Below are 21946 nucleotides of genomic sequence, written 5' to 3'. Positions count from 1 at the left end.
CCATCCCAAGGAATGAAAGCATCTGTCCCACTGTTTGGGGTTTGGGAGCCTTGATTATAGCCTCCACTTGGCTTGGGGCTATACATCGCGTGGTCCCACACAACTGTCTTCCCAAGTATTCTACTTGTTGTTTGCAGAACTGCAATTTGTCCTTACTTACTTTATGACCTCCATCTGCCAATGCATGCAATACAATTAATGAATCTTTTTCACACTGTTCTTGAGTCTCTGATGCAATAAGGAGATCATCCATATATTGCACCAATGTACTGGGTATGTCAAGGTGTTGTAAATCTTCAGCCAGGACTTTGTTAAAGATGGCTGGGGACAGGTTCAGTCCCTGAGGTAGCCGTGTATACGTTAGCTGTTGTCCCAGAAATGTGAATGCAAACAAATGTTGTGAGTCTGGGTGCACAGGCACACTGAAATAGGCTGAACACAGATCTATTACTGTGTACCATTTTGCTCCAGCAGGGATGCTTGATAGTATAGTATGCGGATCAGGTACTATAGGTGCATCCATTTCTATTATTGCATTGATAGGACGCAAATCATGTACCAGCCGATACTCTTTGGTATTGTTTTTAGGGATAGGATAGATAGGAGTATTGCATGGGCTTGCAGTTTTTATTAGAACTCCAGCTGCCATTAGTCCCTTAATTACTGGTTTTATGCCTTCAATAGCCTGAGGTTTTAATGGATACTGCCTTTGGTGAGGCAGTTTTGCTCCCGGTTTTACTTTTATTTTTACTGGTAAGGCTGTTTTTACTAGTCCTACATCCGTTTTGCTTTTGGACCACACCACTGGTGGTATTTGCTCTAACAATTTCTCTTGTTGGGCCGATAACACCATCTGTCCCTCTGGTCTAGGATTGAGCTCCACTTTTTGAGCTATAGCCTCATCATTTACTTTTAAATTAATTCGTACAAACTGCTGGTCTTTTGACAGATGTACTTGTGGACTTTCCATGTTTTGCCATTCTTCAACTTCTGAGGCTGTCTTTACCATTGGACCTAGGTCATGGGATTCGTACTTTTCAGAGACTAAAAGGGTCACATGAGGCATGGCATTCGGCACTTGATACCATTGTTGTTCAGCTGAAGTTAGCTTGACAGAAGCTGCGGCCCCTTGGGGGCCTAAATAAATTTCTGTGGTGGTTATGTGAAACAGCCGTTGATTCATCAATGCATCCCAGCAGCATGCATAGTCAGTTTGTTCTTGTTTGGCATCGAACATCAGGGTGACATGTAAAGGTAAACTAGATGTACATACTGCTTCATAGTGTTGTTCTGCCCAGGGCTTCCATTTTTCCCATTCCAGTTGAAGATTTGAATTTTCTGGTTGTAACTTCAGCCAGTATACCATGGGTTGCACAGGTCGGACCTTGTTTTCCATGTCCATAAGCACCATAATGTTGGTGAGTGCTTCGTCAGGAAAGTGTATTTGCAGTCCTTGATGGGTACACACTATCTGGGTTTGTAGCTTACATAAAATGTCTCTTCCCAGCAAATTCACAGGTGTATTTTGTAAGTATAACAGGGGTGCTTCAATTGTTTTTCCTGCAATCGTTACAGGAAGTGGGCATGTAAACGGTATTATTTGAGTCTTCCCAGAGAAGCCGATGGTCTTAATTACAGACCCAGAGAGGGGGAGATGAGCGCCCATTTTCCCTATGCAAGAGTATGTTGCCCCTGTATCCACCATGAAAGGGAAATCTCTGTTTTGTATATTAACAGTGACGGTTGGCTCTTCCTTAGGTATCATCGAAATAGCCAATGCCACCGTTTCCCCCTCTGTCTTCTCTAGGCCTCCCTATTGCCAATAGGCAGAGGGTCCAACCCAAGGTCGGGCCGGACAATTTCTCATTCGATGTCCAGGTTGTCCACAGCTCCAACACTCATTAGAGGGTTGATCCCCTATTGGGGGTGTTGGTCCCATAGGCGGTCCCGCTTGACTGTTCCTGGGAGCTGAGTTTTGGAATCTGCTTCCAAATGAAGGTTGGCGAGATCCTCTTCGCCACCCTCCTCTTTGACCTTGAAAGTTCCGTGACTCTCCTCTCCACCCATGACTGTAGGTAGGTCCATTTCCGGGTGTGCCAGTGCTATGATAGTGATAGTGATGTTCCACTGGTGCTGAGACTTCTCCTGTAGGAGTGCTTCCTGCTGCTCCTTGGGGGCTCTGTGCGGCTGTTTCCACAGGTGCCTGTATGGTGGCAGCAGTGTTTGCCGTAGGGCCTGTGCTTGCCGACTCAGAAGGAACAGGGGTCATCATTGGTGCCTGGGTCTTTGTTTTTTCTTTCTTGACTTTGGTTAGCTCTCCCAACTGCATCTGCACCAATTTTTTCGTCAGGGATTTTGCTGCATCTTCTTCTTTTTGTTTTTCTTTCTTGTAGATTTCAAGATGGTGACAAATATGCTCAGAGTATAAAGCCCAATTCATTTTCGATAGTCCCACGACTCCATCTAGGGCTTTCTGAACCTCATCTGGTAGAGCCTTTTTTACAGTTATTTTAAACAGGATTTCAGTTGCTGGTGAATGGTTCCATGTATTTCCTGTTTCCTCCGCCCATCTTTTCTGGAATCGGTGCAGGAACTTCTTTGGGCACTCTTCAGGTGTCCACTCCTCATCATCCAATTTAGAGGGATCCAAGACCTCAGGGTACTTTCTTCTCAGTCCTTCCCACATGGAGTTTCTATAGCGATTAAAGGGGACTTCATCATGTTGATTAGTGCCCATCATTTGTGTTAGTCCAACCTTTCCTGCTAATTCTTCAGTGTCATGTTTTCCCATGACATGCATTAGCAAGGCTTTTATGTCACCTAAAGACAAGGTTACCCCTGCAGTGCCTTCTTCTAAGGCAGTTATCCATCTCCCAGCTCCTTGGGTGATGTCTGGCAGCCTGTTGGCCAGCCCCACCATGTCTGTCCAGCTCCATGGGGTATACACATGATGACCATTTCTAACCACCAATGGGCATATGAGGTCTTCGTCCTCCTCTTCTTCTGTGGGGGCTCCATACTGTCTTCCAGATCGAGTGCGACTGACTGGTTCCAGGCAGTCCATCCAGTCGGTTATATTCTGTTCTAAAGCCGCTATGTCTTTGGCTACACATCGTTGTCTTTGCCTGAGTCGGGCCTCTTTTGCACTCTCAATGATGATCTCACCAGAAATTTTTCGGGTGGGTGGCTGTATAATGTGATTCCCTTGATTGGGCGTCGATTGTTGTAATATTCTTCTTTCCTCGGCGTCGCTATGTCTTTGTATTCTTTCCTTCGCTAGCCGAAGTTGCTCAGCTAGTTCTTCATTATCTCTTCTGGCCAGGTCCAGTGTGTCACAGAAGCTCTTGTGCCACTCTTCGGAGCCTCTATAGCCTGTGAAGGTCCAGTCGGCTGACTTATGGTGGGAGGGGACGGTTTTCAGTGGACCTCGATGTGCAGGCGGAGCCTTCAGGTCTCTCTCTTTATCCTCGTCTGCCTCCGTGTCACTGTTATTTGTGGCCCCCCCTGCTGGTCGTGGTGTGCGGCCACTTACTTTCGGACTTGGAGACCTTGTATGATCCATTTGACAGACTGAGGACCTGTCTCCTTGTGGCTCTCGAGCTTTTAGTGTCAGTGTGAATTTGCCCTCCACATCCATGCCTTGGTCCTCTTCACGAGTTCCTAATACAAATTGTCCAGCTGTCTTTCCCATATCATGACATTTATATGGGGGTGGCTCTGCTTCCCAGCTCGGTGCACTGGCTTTAGTCTCTTTGGATCTTTCCTCTGTCATTTTTTCTCTTTTCTGCTGTAGCCTCTGTGCTTCCTGCTTGAACAAGGCCAAAACTTCTTTTTCTTCAGTGCGTTTTTTGTTGTTTTTTACGTTCTTCTGCTGGTCTTTAATTTCTTTTTTCTGTATTTCTACCGCAACTGCTTCACACATCACCGGATCAAATGATCCCACCAAAGGCCATTGCCTGCCCCCATGTGACCTTTTGTGCCACTTTCTCATACATTGGTTGGCCTTAGTGCGTTTTCCTGGATATTTTCTTAGTACTAAGTCTAGCGGGGTACTTTCCCGACCTTGACCTTGAGAGTTACCCATGTAACCCTGACAAACGCTATGTGAGGTGTTTCTATGGTGTTCTGGTAGTCCCTCAGGGGCTGTCCTGATCCAGACCAATAACTTGCTGGCTGTAACACCTGTTTTGTATTTTAAACCCTTAAAAGGATTAAATTTCCAACTGCTATGCCCGTCTTCTTTTTCTTTAACTAAATATGAAAATTTACCTGTTTCCCACCGAACCTTCCTTGGGACCACAGTCAGAGTCAACCTAGGCAACAGTTCTTCACCTGGATCGGTTGGTAGTGTTACTAAATGATTTAATGGTATGCTAAGTTCTTTATTAGGGTCAGCACAAAGCAGCTCCAGCCACGGGGTTAAACCCTGATGCCACAGACGTCTTATCAGCAGCTCCCAATTAATTAGAGGGAATTGTTCTTTCTTTTGCTTCAGATTGATTACCTTAGTAATCTGCCATAATTTCTGATTGATCTCTTGTTCGTCCTGCCAATGTTCTGCTCCTACCCTGTCAAAATAGGTCCTTTCCAGCCAAAAATGTGTCCTGATTCCCTGGGTTTCGATGTCTCCGTCAGTCAAGTAATGTTCTGGGAGTATTATTTCATCATCACTTAAGTCTCCCATCAATGACTGTCCCAAGCATTGATCAGTCTGTCAGCTTTTTCACTATAATCTAAGCTTTATCTCTTTTGATTTATAACCAATTTTATTTATTTAATCCTCTTACAACCCTAACACTTCCTAATGTCTTTGCTCCCGACTTTCTATTTTCCTTCTAATTTTTTTTTTTTTTTTTTTACTTTCTGCTTCTCGTCTTTTTCTGCTATGTTTGTTTATTAGTTTTCTCTCTTTGAAATAATATATTTACATAGCACTCTTCTCCTGTCTTTTTCTTCACTGTCTCTGTTTCACACTTTCCTCTCTGCCTGTCATGCACCTCCCAAGTCCTCCTGTTGGGTCTAAATACCTCCCCCTCGTACTCTTTCACATTAATCTTGTATGTCAGCCAGCCTGCAAGTTCTCACAGCTTTACACAGATTACTCTCCACTCTCCCACACACCAATCTTCAAAAGCTTTATACACAAAAATTATTAAAAACAACTTTCTATATATCTCTATCTAGACTTCTGCCACTTTTCACTCCGCGGCTTTAAACAACCTTTTTATTCACTTAACACCAATGTGTTCTGTTTAAGCATGTATCTCTTCTTCACGTTAGACAGCTTCTCCGGCGCTGTCAGCAACTTCATATATTACTTTTTTTACAAGCCCTCTTTGAGCGTACAATATTTCATTTACTTCTACGCCTTACCGCGCCTCGCGTGCGTATCCTGTGCTTAATATATTATTTTTCACCAGCTCCTTTCTGAGCATACAATATTTCATTTATTTCTACGCCTTACCGCGCCTCGCGTGCGTATCCTGTGCTTACTATATTATTTTCACAAGCTCCTTTCTGAGCATACAATATTTCATTTATTTCTACGCCTTACCGCGCCTCGCGTGCGTATCCTGTGCCTTTCTGCACTTTCTTCTACCTTTTTTTTTCACTTACTGAGCTCCTCGTGAGCTTAATGTGCCTTTGCACTGAAAATATTCTCTTTTTCTTTTCTTATAAAAAAACTCATATTACTGTGTACTTAATTACTTATTCTTCTCCCACGCCCCACACGCGTGTATCTGGTGCCTTACTGCACTATTTTCTGCTTCATTAATTCTCATGTATTCTGCACTAACTCTTCATTCATTTTATTTTTTTTTTATAGTTTTTCTCTTTTCTTAAAAAATGACGTCCTTTATTGAGCTCTTTTACTTACTGTCAGCTGTGCCACTTTGCACTTTTAAATCTCTTTATCACGTACGGTATTTCTACTGCGCCCCCTCAGGCGCTTATCTTGTGCTTCCTCTGCACGTATTCTCTGTTAAACTCTTTTTCTCACTTATTTCACTTCAGTCTCTGTTAAACTCTTTAAACAACCTTGTATTACCTTGTATCTATTTGTCAGTATACTCCCCTAAATTAACCCCTACAGCGCATGCTATCAGCCGGCACGTTAGTAACGAATTTCAACACCAATTATTCCCCAAGCATCCAGGTTAGTTCTTCACGCACTCTTTCCGCACCAGAGTTCATGAACATTCCTGACCTTTCACTCACATAGACATTCTTTTTCCCGGGAACACACACACCTTCTGAGCATTTTATCTACAAGGCCTGATAATTTTCAATCTTATCTTTTTTTAGTCTCATCAATTTTCTTAGTCCAGGTTCTTTTGGGTAAGAGGCAATTAAAAATATCACCTGTCAACTTGGGCGGAAATCCCGACTCACTCCTCCAGATCGTGCAGAAGTTATAAAAGGTTTCTGCTTACCTTTTAGTTGTGATCACTGTTATTTACGGTCTGGAGGGATGAGCTGGACTGCCCCAGGCTGCCGGAATGCCCCTGGACCCTCCTGAAGCTGGCTCGCCAAGTTCTGTCGCGGCTCGTCTTTAGTCTTCTCGGGATGTCTTCATTTAGATAACACAAACTAATTGCAAGTGATATGCTAGAAAAAGGATACAACACTTTAGAATAATTCAGCCTTAAGCAAGATAAAATGCACAGAGTTTTTAAGTTTATTTAAGCCTTCGACACAAAGCTTAGACAAACTGAGTCCTCTAGAGAGACTGAATATGACAACCGCGCTCGTCTATTTATTGGAGACCCGCGGGCATCGCTCCTCCTTCGACTTTTTTATTTATTTCATTCCCAAGACATGGTTTTCTATTGGAAGCGTCCTCTAGTGAACCCTAAGCAGGTGTTAGGCCATTATTTCAATGTGACAAACGCTCCCATTAAAACATGAAGGATTTACAACTGATTTTTTTAAAAGACCTTCAGCCACAGGTGCAGCTGGCCTGAGCCCCCCCCCCCCCCCCCCCCCGCACGTGGCCTCAGTCACACGTGCAGCTGGCCTGAGGCCCCTGCACGTGGCCTGCGGGAAAGCACCTAAGAGGCCTTGGAAAGCCCCTGACAGACTGAATGACTAATAGAGCCCTTTTTTTGGGTTGAACACCTGCTAGTTCAACCAGAGGACATACAGTTCGGATCAGGACACTTGATAGTTCATCACAGTTCAAATATGGACCTAAAAATTCTTCTACATGATCATCCATTGAACAGTGATGAATTCAGAAAACACACAGGAGAGAAGCAGATGCATATTGGCATTTAGCAGTTATTTTAATTTTTTTTCCCCAATTATGAACAATCGCAGGAGAGAAACATTATGAGCTATATCTTGGTTAACAGATTAAAAGGTTAGAGGCTATGCATGCAATATGTAATAAAATTTATTTTTTGGAAATTGAATTTTACAACCCACACAGGAGAGTGACAGTATAAATTTTTTCTTGAAGTGATATGTCACAGCAAATTAGATGTGATAAATATTTAATCTGAATCTTAGTCCCAGAAAATGTTGAAATGTAATGATTTTTCTATTTCAGCTGCAATTCTTATGTTGGAATATTAAAGTTAAAGTACTTACAAACAAAAGAAGTATGACAGATTTTTATTAAGTGACAAGTCAGAGCAAAGTATATGTGATAAATATTTAATCTGAATCTCACTCATGGTTGTCCAGACAACCAGCTTTTCCTATAGAACAAGTAAACTGCCAGTGTTACTTGTCCTATGGACAAGTACACTAAAAAGCTTAATGTCAGTGCCTGGTGTGTGTGGGTAACTTAGATCATGGAGAAACTGGGGAGCGCTGACATTTGCCATTTGGTATGCACATTCTTGTGCAGTAATAATTGTACACTCATGTACAACATCACTTGAACACTCATGTGCAATATTATGATGCTTTCTCTTTTTTTCTTGCTTGTAATTAGTGTATTCTATTGTATATATTGTTATTCTGCATAGAACCTGTGTCACAGAACAGTGACACTAGTGCACACTACCAATGCACTTATTACAATTTTTTTTTAATGTACCAAATCAATAAATAAGACGATCAAAAACCAAAACTTTGTTCACATAAGAATTTGAATGGAAAATTATGTTTAATTGCACATTAAAGGCCTTTCAGACCGCTTCTGCATGCACAGAGTGATCATAGAGGCAGAGTTTTCTACATCACTCTGCTTGAGTTCTGGAGGCTGAACAAGTCTCACCGTCATCATGTTTGTGAAGACTTGTGTTTTCACAAAAAAGAATTCAGTCAAAACCAAACTACAGTCTAAAAATAACCCGTGATAAGTGAAATCCACGAAGTAGTCAGCGCTATTTTTTGCAATTATTATAGATGTTTTAAGGCTGTAAAACCCCTCACTACACACTTTGTACACTTTTCTCAAACAGGCATTAACATTTTCTCACCTTTCTCTCCTGTGTAAACACTCTCTTTTTTCTTCTGGGTGAGAAGATTATAAACAGACACACGCAGAACTCTCCCTTCGCTCACTGCCTCCGGAGGTATGGATGCGGGACCCGCAAAGAATCCAAGTCCTCTCTCAGTGGCGACGGAGCTCTGCGGCTGCGGTCAACATCCGCATCAAAACAGCGAGCGTAGTCTGGACCTGTTGCCAGATTTGGCGCAGCTCCACACAGCCGACAGGGGGTCGGTGTGAGTGGCCCGTTGCTGCTTTTACCGAGCCCGCAGACTCAGTAAGCACATCGGAGGCAGTGAGAGCAATCGCGGTGATGCCGACCGGTGCCACGACCGGCCCTGATAAGGACGCAGAACACAATGCGCTGTTAAAAAAAAAGCATGTAAAATTGCACCAAAAAAATCCGCGAAACTTCGAGGCCACAAAAGGTGAACTGCGTTATAGCGAGGGACCACTGTACTCAGTTTGCAAGTCATACCTACAAGATTAACAGCAAAAATCAGAAGAACGAGTGATGGACATCACCCTGCTGGGAGGAGCTTTTTTCAGCGACTGTTAGTCAGTGAGGCTGGATGGAGATGAAGGTAATTGAGCAGACACGTTTAGTCCGAAATTCTTCACTTTTGGACAAATACAAACACCCAGTTTGAGCTTCTGCAAATTTGTCTAAGGTATGTGAGTAATCTGAAACACTGATGTTTTTTTTGACTAACATTAGCTTAGCCTTAGCATCAATTTTGTATTTGTAAATTGTTTGATCTATTTTTATTTTTACCAAATAAATATACACACTACTTTTTTAATGGTTACTGCTCTGACTACAAGAACAATCTCAACATTAAATAACTAACTTTTTTTTTTAACTATCTAGTAATCTGATATTAAAGAAAATTGCAGAGCATTGTTTCTTGTTTTTTTTTATATTTTAAGAAATATATTTTTTTACTTGTTCCACATCAGGAACATTTCATTATTTGATGTGCAGAGAGCCTTGTGAATATAGACACACTTGAGAACTTCCAGTGATGGAGCTGAACACCAAAACCTAAAGTCTAGATAGAAGACTAGAACATCTCTACTCTTTAAAATGTGAGGAAAGTGTGTCCAAAAACTCCACCGAGATGTTGAAGCTGCAGAGTAGACCATCTGGTTAAATGTCCTGAGAGTCCAGCCAACCAGGTCTCATGGCAAGTCGTGATTCAGCAGCACGAAATATACATTAATCTATTGGTTTGTGATATTGTGATGAAAAGTGCCTCATTTTTCTCACAGCAGCATGAATTCATTCTAATTCATTCTGTGATGGCTGCACGAAATTAAAAGTGAAGCGGGGGGGTCGGGTGGTTATGATTAGGGTTGGGTTGAAGGAGTAGGGTTAGGTTATGGTTAAGGTTAGGGTTGGGGGTAGGAGTAGGGTTAGTAATAGTGACTTAAAAAAAACCTGTCACGAAAATTTGACTCATTTAGTGACGGGAGCACAAAAAAAAAAACGTGAGACTGGGCTGGTCCAGCACACCTGCTGCTACATTTATACGCAAATTAAACAAAGGCTCTACAAAGAGCAGCTATTTTATTCTTTGAAAAAGCTGTTTCCTTTAATATTTTAACATTAAATGAATGAATCATGAGTCAATAAGACACTTGCGTAGGTAGAAGCCCTGTCCCTATTGTGCACAGTTTCAAAGCATTCAAAATTCCTAGAATAATCAAATTCATATTTCAATAATTATTCTGTCCTGATTACAATATTAAAAGCAATCACATAGTCAATGAGGATGTAATTCAAAAATGATTTCATCATGAGGTTTGTCACATGACTACATGTGCTGACAAATAAGCATCAAAAGTAAATGAAATGTGACTGAAGAAAGCATAGATACAGTAAATCTTTAACAGACACACTGCAATCATTGTTAAATCATCTCCTGTTGTGTTTATAATAATAAATATTAAAGGATTATTAACCTGTAAGGTCTGTACAGGGAAGTATCAGATCGACGTTTTGTCAATACTGAGGTCTGATATCCCTGTACAGACCGAGCAAGTGAGTGATTTATTATATGGCTATTATACATACGAGGTCTGTTAGAAAAGTATCCAACCTTTTTATTTTTTTCAAAAACCTGATGGATTTGAATCACGTGTGCTTGCATGAGCCAACCTTGAACCTTCGTGCGCATGCGTGATTTTTTTCACGCCTGTCGGTTGCGTCATTTGCTTGTAAGCAGCCTTTGTGTGAGGATGGGTGGAATCTCTCGTCGTTTTTTTCTTTGCAAGGAAATGGCGGAACGACATTTCAAAAAAGCTGGGACAGTGGTATGTTTACCACTGTGTTACATCACCTTTCCTTCAAACAATACTCGATAAGCGTTTGGGAACTGTTGAAGGAATTCTTTCCCATTCTTGCTTGATGTCCGCCTTCAGTTGTTCAACAGTCCGGGGTCTCCGTTGACGTGTTTTGCACTTCATAATGCGCCACACATTTTCAGTGGGCGACAGTTCTGGACTGCAGGCAGGCCAGTCTAGTACCTGCACTCTTTTACTACGAAGCCACGCTGTTGTAACACGTGCAGAATGTGGCTTGGCATTGTCTTGCTGAAATCAGGGCTGTGAAAACTCCGCGGATCCGCGGGATTCCGCGGATTTCATCATGGGCGGGGTGGGGGGGGGGGTGTTAGTGATGTACTCTTTAATCATGATCATTACTGAGTTTTTAAAATGCTTATCGCAAAGTGTTCTTTTTTTACGACATCATGCAAGCTTTATAAGTCCGCAGACACTGATCTGTGTGTTACAGATACATATCAGTTTCCTCGGATCCGCAGAGATTCGCAGAGGAAAAATGCCACTCAAATCCTGGCTGTTACGACAGTAGTCGTAAAGCGGGACTGGTTCGTTGCTGCGGTGACACTGTGTGGCTCCTGTGCGAAGCTTAGCTAAACGTAGCATGTGGACATCGCAAACTTTTAGAATTTTCAAGTTTTTAAAAGAAGAATTTTGCAGCTTGTCTGTGTCACGGAGCGACATCAGACAGTGAAGATGGTGAGAAACACGGTTTGAAAAAGTGTGATAAGGACAAGAATCCGTGGAATTGTCGCTGGCTTCATGAACACACCTGAAAGATAAACGGGAAAAGCAAACTGGTAAGAATTTTTTTCTCTCTCTCGAAAATAAACGTGCTGTTCAAACAGAATTTCAGAAAAGATTATGTGACTTTTTTCTTTCATTAATCTAGACTTTCTTTGATTGAATAAAAAAGACATTGTGGCTTCGAATGAATTTAGGCTACATGAATTTACACAACAATATAAATTAGTTTTTATTAATGTAGACTTTTTTCATGGGAAAAAAGACATTGTGGCTTTGAGTGGATTTGCAGGAATTTACACAAGAATGTGTGACTTTTTATTATAAGGTATTTTATTGATATTTTACCCTGATTTTTAAAATATTCTACAATCTTTAGCTGTGGGTTTTGACATGGTTTAACAGTCTTTTTTAGTCTTCATGAATTTCATGTAGTTTAATTTTGAGTTAATGCATAATTTGGTTTACAATTAAAAGGAAAATCATACCAGGTCCTACTTCCACGTCATATTCTGTTATTTCAACATAATCATTGATGGTTCAAATGAAAGGTTGAATCTAGGATCATTTAAATATGCACTAATTTTTTTGAGATTTGTTCTTCCAGGAGATGTTGAAAATGTATCAGTAGATGAAAATTTAATTTGGTTTCTGGGGCCCACAAGGCCCTAGACCCCAGCTCCTGGGGAGCTGTGCCCCCCAGACCCCCTGCGAATTTTCCTCAGATTTTACAGTTTTCATTTCACAGCCCTGTGAAATAAGCAGGGACGTCTCTAAAAAAGATGTTGCTTGGATGGCAGAATGTGTTGCTCCAAAACCTGGATGTACCTTTCAGCATTGATGGTGCCATCAAAGATGTGCAAGTTGCCCATGTCATGGGCACTAACACACCCCATACCATCACAGATGCTGGCTTTTGAACTTTGCACTCGTAACAGTCTGGATGGTCTTTTTCCTCTTTTGTCCGGAGGACACCACGTCCATGATTTCCAAAAAACATTTGGACTCATCAGACCACAGTTTTCCATTTTGTAGCATTTATTTTAATTAATTAATTTATTTATTCATTTGAGACACTGATTTACAGATATTCAGGCCTCGCAACAGGGACCCATAAATATGTATGTAATATGTATGTATGTTTTTGTTAAATCTTTGTCCCTCCACGCGGGAACATCAATAGATGTGTAACAGTTTTAATAATAAAGCCTCCACACGCAGGCATCATAAATATGTAATGTTTATTTATGGAATAATCTTTATTACTGAATCAGCTCACACGCGGGGAACCAGAGGCATGTAGCAATTTATAGTGAATAAGTAATTAAACTCCCAAATTGAATTAGATTGGACTAGGCCTAATATAACAGGTCACCAAAATAATTAATTTAGGGTTTAATACTTATTATTTACTTAATTCTTGGGGCATCACTTATTTATAGCATAAGTGCTTTAATTTAAACATCAATGTATCAGTCTCAAATGAATTAATCAGTCTCAATTTAGTTTAATCAATCTCTGATCTGAAAGTCATGAATTCTCACAATACGGTTGACCAAGAGTTTCCTTCTGTACACAAAATAAATCCCAGTAGAAAATATTTACAATTTATTTACAATTTATGCAAGAAATGAACATTTGACTGGCATTTTATAGACAGTGTTGAAAATTACGTTCATTCATGGAAACACTTTTCTTACTCGCTCATGAGACATTGGAAGAAAGAGGTAAAGCTTAAAACTTTAAGTAAATAAATCTGATTCGAATTTAGTGATGAATTTTGAAGCCAATTATGAAGAAAAATATTACATGAATGTTTTTAAAGAAAAAGGAACCACCTGTATCCATTGACAACAAACCTCTTTCATGGAGCCTGGACTGGGTTGATTAGCTGCGGTTGGGGGCTGGTTCCATCCATCCGTCGTCGATATTTCTGCTCTGGCCAGCATGAGCTCACCTGGGTTGGAGGGGTTAACTCAGAGGTGTCCCCGAGTGATCCCAAGGCTTCTGTCAGCTGACTTTGCCAATGTTATCTACTGCAGTCAGGTTTGGAATCAGCTACATTGTCAGCTTGCAGTGACCCAGAGGTGTAAGGTATTTGTTGAAAATTGTTCTTAGTAGCTTTTAAAAAGTTTGTTTGGACCAGATTAAAAATCTTTGTGAATTTAGACAAAAGTAAGTTTTAAGAGCATGGAAAAATGATCATGAAAAGGACAAGTCGCCTTTTCTGTAAATTCGCTCTTAATTTGAAAAGCTCCGCTCGAAAGTTCTCTTAAAAATGCAAAAGATTTGATGCACCTTAAAGCGTCAGGTTAAAACTTTATCAAAAGGAAAGAATGAATGAATGAATGCCACGTGGTAGCTTAGCTTAGCATAGCTTAGTTTAGCAATGAGTCCTTGGCCCAATAATAATTAAGCATTTACAAAGAAAAAAGGAGAGACGGAGCATTGCCGGCGGAGAAGAGCAGAAGGGCTGCAGAAGGGGCGAGCAAGGCTCTGTCCTAACTTCTTAAAGGGGGACTGACATCACCAAACTCCACCCATTTAGGGTGTGTGTAATCTCACAGAAACTTCATGTCCTTAGAAAGAGGGCAGACTCAAATGATTCAACTATTTAAACACATTAATTAATTTGAAATACTATTTGTTCTAAGACACTCAAATGGAAACATCATTCTTACTAGTCAGTTAAACACATCCTTTGGATAAACAGAGTACTTCAACATCAGCATTTTAGATACTGCAGAAAGGTCACACACACATCAGTTAAAATGAGCACATGCCAGTAAACTGGAATGACTACATGCAAAGCATTTTGTTTGGATAATCAATACAACCAACATTAGATAGCTTGATATCTTTAGATATCAATGAAAGAAATACTGATCTCAAATTTTATTTCAAACCAAAGGTCTTTGCTTTAAACTCAAGATAAAAGCTGATTGTCAAGACAAAGTTTATAACCACATGTTATCATGGGGGGGTTTGCAGGCTTGAGAGGTTCCTGCCTTAGTTTGATCATAAACTTTGGGTTTTCCTGCCTGGAGAAGCTCAGATTCTGATGTGAAGCCATTATAATGTCATGTAATTGATAATGACCGAAAATTCACTGATAAAAACGAGAGCTTTACTTAGAAGAACTTTGATTTATAACCTTGTTTTCCTCCGCTGAAGCAGTGGTGGACCATCGGGGGACGTCTCCAAAACGTATCTGAAGATCTCCAGATGACTTAGGAATTTCTCAACCGGGGTGGAAACGCAGTCTCTGTCTCCAATGAGTTTTTCTGGTTGAGAGAGGATTAATATATTTTATGTAATCAGAGTGGATCGAGGCCATAGCGCAACAACTTTGCATCTGTCCATTTCAAATGAGCTCGGGCCCAGAGAAGGCAGCAGCATTTCTGGATGTTGTTGATATATGACTTTTGCTTTGCATTGTAGAGTTTACCTTGCACTTATAGATGTAGTGATGAACTGTGTTAACAGACAATGGTTTTCTGAAGTGTTCCTGAGCCCACGCGGTAAGATCCTTTACACAACGATGTCGTTTTTTAATGCGGTGCCGCCTAAGGGATCGAAGGTCACGGGCATTCAATGTTGATTTTCGGCCTTGCCGCTTACATGTAGAAAGTTCTCCAGATTATCTGAATCTTCTGATTATATTATGAACTGTAGATGATGGAATCCCTAAATTCCTTGAAATTGAACATTGAGAAACATTGTTCTTAAACTGTTGGACTATTTTTTGATGCAGTTGTTCATAAAGTGGTGATCCTCACCCCATCTTTGCTTGTGAACGGCTGAGACTTTTGGGGATGCTCCTTTCATACCCACTCATGACACTCACCTGTTTCCAATTAGGTGTTCTTTGAGCATTCATCAACTTTCCCAGTCTTTTGTTGCCCCGTCCCAACTTTTTTGAAACGTGTTGAGTGCATCCATTTCAAAATGTGCAAATATTTGCACAAAAACAAAAAAGTCTATCAGTTTGAGCATTAAATGTCTTGTCTTTGTGGCGTATTCAATTGAATATAGGTTGAAGAGGATTTACATATCATTGTATTCTGTTTTTATTTACATTTCACACAATGGTCCAACATCATTGGAATTGGGGTTGTACACATTTTGGACTGATTGTCATGGAAACCGGTCCAGTATGGGAAAATATTGACCAGTTAGCCAATCAGAGCATGCGTAGCATCGCAGCCATATAATAATTATATTTATTTATGGTGTCTTTTTTCCTGGTTGAAATGCAGATACAGTTGTATGTAAAGGTTTGGGCATCCCTGATGATTTCCATGATTTTCCTTTATAAATCATTGATTGTTTGGATCAGCAATTTCAGTTAAGTATATCATATAGCAGACAAACACAGTGATATTTGCGAAGTGAAATTAAGTTTATAGGATTTATAGAAAGTGTGCAATAATTCTTTAAACAAAATTAGGCAAGTGCATAAATGTGGGCACCCCAACAGAAAAAAAAATACATCAATATTTAGTAGATCCTCCTTTTGCAGAAATAACAGCCTCTAAACGTTTTCTATAGCTTCCATTGAGAGTCTGGATTCTGATTGAAGGTATTTTGGACCATTCTTCTTTACAAAACATCTCAGGTTTGTTGGTTTCCGAGCATGGACAGCCTGCTTTGATTCAATTTATTTCCATTTATTTTCATTTATATAGTGCCAAATCACAACAGAGTTTCTTCAAGGCGCTTCACACAAGTAAGGTCTAACCTTACCAACACCCATAGCAACAGTGGTAAGGAAAAACTCAAGCAGCCCAGACTCAAAGGGGTGACCCTCTGCTTGGGTCATGCTACAGACACAAATTACAAAACAATTCACAAAAAGAACATACAGGAAATGTTGCCGGTGCACAGGACAGTTTCTGGAATAGATACCACACACCCATCTCTGGATGGAGCCGCACCTCAAACAGAGAGAAAAGAAAAAAGCAGAATCAAGCATCAGAACGACAAATACAGTGTAATTTGTCAGCATTAAGCAGCAAGAAAAACAGAAGAAATGCTAAGGTGATCACCGGCCACTGGCCCTAAGCTTCACTAAAAGACCCAGAATTTTGTTAAAGTTGAGGTCACAGCTTGCTCCATTTCCTAATGAAATGAATTAAAAGAGTAAAAAGCATAGAGTCATACTATGCCACTATGTTAGCCATAGGAAAGGGAAAATGAGTGCATCTTAAGTCTGGACTTGAAAGTCTCTACAGAGTCTCTACAATCTGACTTTTATTGACACAGGGAGATCATTCCACAGAACAGTCGCACGATAAGAGAAATCACACCACAGATTTTCAATAATATTCATGTCTGGGGACTGAGATGTCCATTCCAGAACGTTGTACTTGTTCCTCTGCATGAATGCCTTAGTAGATTTTGAGGAGGGTTTAGGGCCGTTGTCTTGTTGCAAGAGCCAGCCCCGGCGCAACTTCAACTTTGTCACTGAGTCTTGGACATTGTTCTCAAGAATCTGCTGATATTGACTGGAATCCATGTGACCCTCAACTCTAACAAGATTCCCAGGACCTGCACTGGCCACAGAGCCCCACAGTATGATGGAACCACCTCCAAATTTTACTGTAGGTAGTAAGCGTATTTCTTGGAATGCTGTGGTCTTTTTCAGCCATACATACCGCCCCTTATGTCCAAATAACTCAATTTTAATTTCATTGGTCCACAGCACCTTATTCCAAAATGAAGCTGGCTTGTCCAAATGTGCTTTAGCATACCTCAAGCGACTCTGTTTGTGGTGTGTATGCAGAAAAGGCTTCATGTGCATTACAGCATCATACAGCATCCCCTTGTGCAAAGTGCACTGTATCGTTTAATGATGCACAGAGACACTGTCTGCAGCAAGATCATGTTGTAGGTCTTTGGAGCAGGTCTGTGGGTTGACAATGACTGTTGTCACCATCCTTCGCTTCAGCTTATCTGAGATTTTTCTTGGCCTGCCACTTCGGGCCTTAACTAGTACTGTGCCTGTGGTCTTCCATTTCCTCACTATGTTCCTCACAGTGGAAACTGACAGCTGAAATCTCTGATATAGTTTTTTTGTATACTTCCCCTGAACCATGATGTTGAACAATCTTTGTTTTCAGGTCATTTGAGAGTTGTTTTGAAGCTACCATGTTACCACTCATTAGAGATGCAAAGGGGAGAATCATTTGTAAATGGCCACCTTAAATACCCTTTCTCAAGATTGGTTTCACCTGTGTAAGGAGGTTAAGGGTCAGTGATCAATAAAATAACAAGCGTGCCCAATTTTATGCACCTGCCCAATTTTGTTTAAATAATTATTCCACATTTTCTGTAAATACAAGAAACTTAATTTCACTTATCAAAATCAGTGTGTTTGTCTGCTATGTGATATATTTAACTGAAATTTCTGATAATAAAGGAAAATCATGAAAATTATCCAGGATGCCCAAAGTTTTGCATACAACTGTATGAATGGATGAATCTACCAGACTTGAAAATGTACACATTACTTTTCATGCTATTTTATTTGTCTAAAAATAAATGTCTAAGGTTCATTATCATGTTAATCAAGAAATCGTCTCATCTGAAACAACAGATGCTATTAATTTACATATGCACATCAACGATTTCTAAAGAACCTTTTCTTCTTAGTTCAAACTATTTTCATTGCAAGTTTTCTAATTTAAGAATTTTTTAAACTTCAAAATGTACCGTAATCTTGTCGTTAAAAACCCCCACTTCTTCATGAAACTGCTGTGTATAATTTAGCTACTCTGATGTTCCTCTGCCACACATTTCTGCACTGTGTCATCTTCTGTGTTTGGCCTGATGCCTTGTTTCTATTGGGCATGTGAAGATGGGTGGATGGATGGATGGATGGATAGCTTTATTATCATTGCCGTGGGGGGGGCAGGAAGGGAGGTAAAGGGAAAAGCTGGAGCATGCTTCAGTCCATGTGTAAGTCTGTCAGTTTATTGTCTTTGTGGGTTGAGATAAGAATGGAGCCGAATAATCTCACCAAGACCTGAATAAATTCCTCTACAGGTTAGCACTGGACAATTTGTCCTTGAGGCTAGATAAGCCTGGAGTGTTGTAGCTGAGCAGTGAAAAACACTTTTAACAGCTCCACTTGAACAACCAAATCCCAATTGTGAATTAAGAATATTCCCAATTATGAATTAAGAATATTCACCGGCCTCCAAAACCTTCAGCTTCAACTGCAAGGCACGCATCAGCTCCAAGGTGTCATCCAATTTGCGTCTAAGTTCAAGAGTCAACGCAGTCTGAGAATGCACTGCCTTGCCAACCTCGTTAATCATGACAGACAAGCGAGGACCCGTGGTTCTTGATGCCATCGTATTGCCAATTTTCCGGTAGATCAGGGCAGCACATAAGCCAAAAAGTACCAGCCCTGCTGCCACGAGACCAAAAATGAATAAATCCTTGACGTCCTCAATGGAGAAAGGTGCCAAGCATGCAACACGCCAAGATCCCCAGGAGTTGAGGACATAGCCCACAGGATACATTCCATCTGGGCAGGTAGTAGAAAAAATGGTGTCAATAGCGTTCAGAGACCAGCTGATCAGTTCCATGGTTAATCCAATAGTAGTCCAATAGATCCAGAATCCAATATAGTTTTGAGGAATTCACAGTCTGTTGAAGTAGGGACTTGAAGGTTAAAGGCAGAGAGATAAGGGTGAGTGGAGGAGATGCGACCGCCCTCGTCGGAGTCCCAAGCAGAACTTTGCCCAAGCAGAAGATACTCCACAGCATGCAGCGGTGAAAGTTGGATTGGTTTAAACTTTGACCACGGTGAGTTTGACGTCAAGCAGCAATCTGCACGCACAGCAAAGCGTCGTGCAAGTTTCTCATTGACAATAATGGGTTTTAGAGTGATGTGCGCTTGGTGTAAAACACCCATAACAGCAACATTTATCAGCAGCTAGCAGCTTCTGGTTTCTGAGAGAATCAAAATTTGTAAACTTGGGAAGCAAACAGAAGTTGTTGTAATTTTTGATGACATTCCATCACAGTGTGTAAACCCTGCTCTCCCAGCACACAGTGGTGCTTTTCTCTCAGGCTCTCACTGAAATCAATGGAACATCCAGGTTACCGCCTGCTGCACACCGACAGTGTAACTGCAGCATAAGAGAGACCAATTTCTCAAAGATTTCTTTGTTTTTAGGTTTTGTTTTGGTTTTTGCCTTGTTTGGGTTTTTTGTTGTTGTTGTTGTTGTTGTCCGAATCCAGCATTTGGTATGTTTCCAAGTGTTTCCCAGCACCCACTGTGGAGCTGTAAAACTGATACATGGGGTGACACTAACACTATTACAAAGCAGCCACACTAGCAAGACTGACTGCAAATGTGACTGCATACATTTTTTGTTAATGAAGTTTATACATGTGGGCATTGGCTGATGATGATTACCTCAAAATGGCTTTCAATCTGCCCAATTATTTGGCCAACCAATTAATTGGTAAACTAGTCATTAGGATTTCTTCATCTTTTGTTTTGTGGTCTTTCTTTAAAAGCAGCTGAATTTCACAGATCACATATATCTGTTCTCAGTATTAAAAACATAACATATGTTTTTGTTCTTTCCATGTAATTTCATCCCTTGGACTCTTCTCTGTTCAGCTCCAACATCTTTTGGTGACAACATTGTTGAGGAGGTCATCCATCCATGTAATCCCAATCCTTGTCCCAGCAATCATTTATGCCAGGTCAACAGAAAGGGTTGCCTTGATGAGCTCACTTGCCAACCTTACATGTGTGTGCCAGGTAGGACCAGAGTCACAATTACACATCTTCCAATGTGTGGTCTCCAGATTGTAAATCATGGAATGAGCAAGTTGATGTATTTCTTTTCAGGCTGTAAACTTGGTGAGGCCTCAGAGTTCCTGGTCCAGCAAGAAGCTCGTATCCAGGTACCAACTCGTATGGATCCAGCTGGGTGCTATGAGGTCTGCAGCTGTGCTCCTAGTGGACGTCTGGAGAACTGTATGAACATGCCTTGTGTGGACATCAATAAACCCTGCATTGTAGGAGGACAAACCAAGAGTAAGACCTTACTCTGATAAGATAAGATAAGACTTTATTGAACTCACTGTGGAGAAATTCACATATGCCATATGGTATACGATCATATGCCATGAAAAAAATACACCTCACTGCCATATCTGTCACCTGACTTTTATTCATATCAGATCTTTATTTGCTTGCATAACTCAGTCATACTAACTAGAAAGAGATATAAATATGAAAATAGGTCAAGATCAGGTCAAGATGGGGAACATACTGGGTGCCACTAGTGTGCCTTAATTGAGAGAGTGGTGTCAACTCAGAACATGGCGCCATTTTGGTTCCAACTGCGCTGAACTACTGAATGAACCTTTTATGTTTTCAACATTTTTGTAAATCATTTAACCACATACAGCAACACAGCCAGGTACAGGTGATAAAAATAAAAATAAATATAAAAATAGTTAAGCAGTCAAATTTACATAAATTTACAATTTATGATAACTTATTTAATTAATTTAAAGCCTGATTCATGTAGCTGCACAGCTGTAATTCCGTGTCATGCAATGACGTGTGTGACAGTTTTAAAGTTGTCTGTCTCTGGATTATGCTTTATTCTGCACTAATTTGACCCTCAACTACCTTTTCTTTCTACAATCATCACCTCCAAATCAAAGGTAAGATGTACATTTTCATCTTTTACCAACTTTGTGCTGTAAATGTTCAGACTTTTCTGATCCATTTGTAATCAGCATGCACTGTAAAAATCATTATAATATGATGGCAGATGAAGGAGTAAAATCAAAAAAGTGTCAAATCACAGCCTTTTGTGTCTGGTTTGACAGGTGCATGTCAGGCTGCGGCTCCAAGTCTGAACACTGTGTGAAAAAATTAATGGGCAGACTTTTAATCACAGAAATGACTCCGGTCCCACTTTCCTCAAATCGGAATGTGTCAGAGCTGAACTTTAATTTGTAGCTCTGTTACTGTGCACGCCCAGACTGCTCAGGGTTTTTTAATCGAAATACTTTAACATTTTATATAACGTGAGCGAAAATTCGTTCTACAAAATCCGTTATATACGGTGTTTATTACATGGAAACCAGTACAAATACTTTGGATTTTTTTTTTTTTTTTTTTTTTGTCTGGTGACAGCAAATAGCTGGTTTATGCAATGACGGTTTAGGTGAGTTTTACTGTACATAGGACTGACCAATAAATTTACCTCTCAAAAGTTTGACGATGAAGTCAGCTTCCATCCCACATGGCTGACTTTATTTTTCCAAATGTTCCTTCTATTCAGATCTGAAGGGAATCTGTACATCTTGAAGCCTTTGTTGTGTCTATTTTTGCCTCCAGCATTTTCAGTGAATAAATAAATAAAATAGCTG

The 21946-nt window shown here is 40.5% G+C and overlaps 1 protein-coding gene across 1 annotated transcript in view; it reads left to right on the top strand.

The window, feature by feature from the left end:
* reck (reversion-inducing-cysteine-rich protein with kazal motifs) overlaps positions 1 to 21946 on the top strand; it is a 508306-nt gene that overhangs the window by 323274 nt on the left and 163086 nt on the right. The window contains exons 13-14 of the mRNA XM_034173078.1: positions 20172 to 20315; positions 20406 to 20594. Of these exons, the coding sequence (XP_034028969.1) occupies positions 20172 to 20315; positions 20406 to 20594 (333 nt within the window). The remainder of the gene's footprint in view (positions 1 to 20171; positions 20316 to 20405; positions 20595 to 21946) is intronic.

This window comes from Thalassophryne amazonica, chromosome 1 (assembly GCF_902500255.1).
Source record: "Thalassophryne amazonica chromosome 1, fThaAma1.1, whole genome shotgun sequence".
Taxonomy (NCBI): Eukaryota; Metazoa; Chordata; class Actinopteri; order Batrachoidiformes; family Batrachoididae; genus Thalassophryne; species Thalassophryne amazonica.
This window is presented reverse-complemented; position numbering and strand designations above follow the sequence as displayed.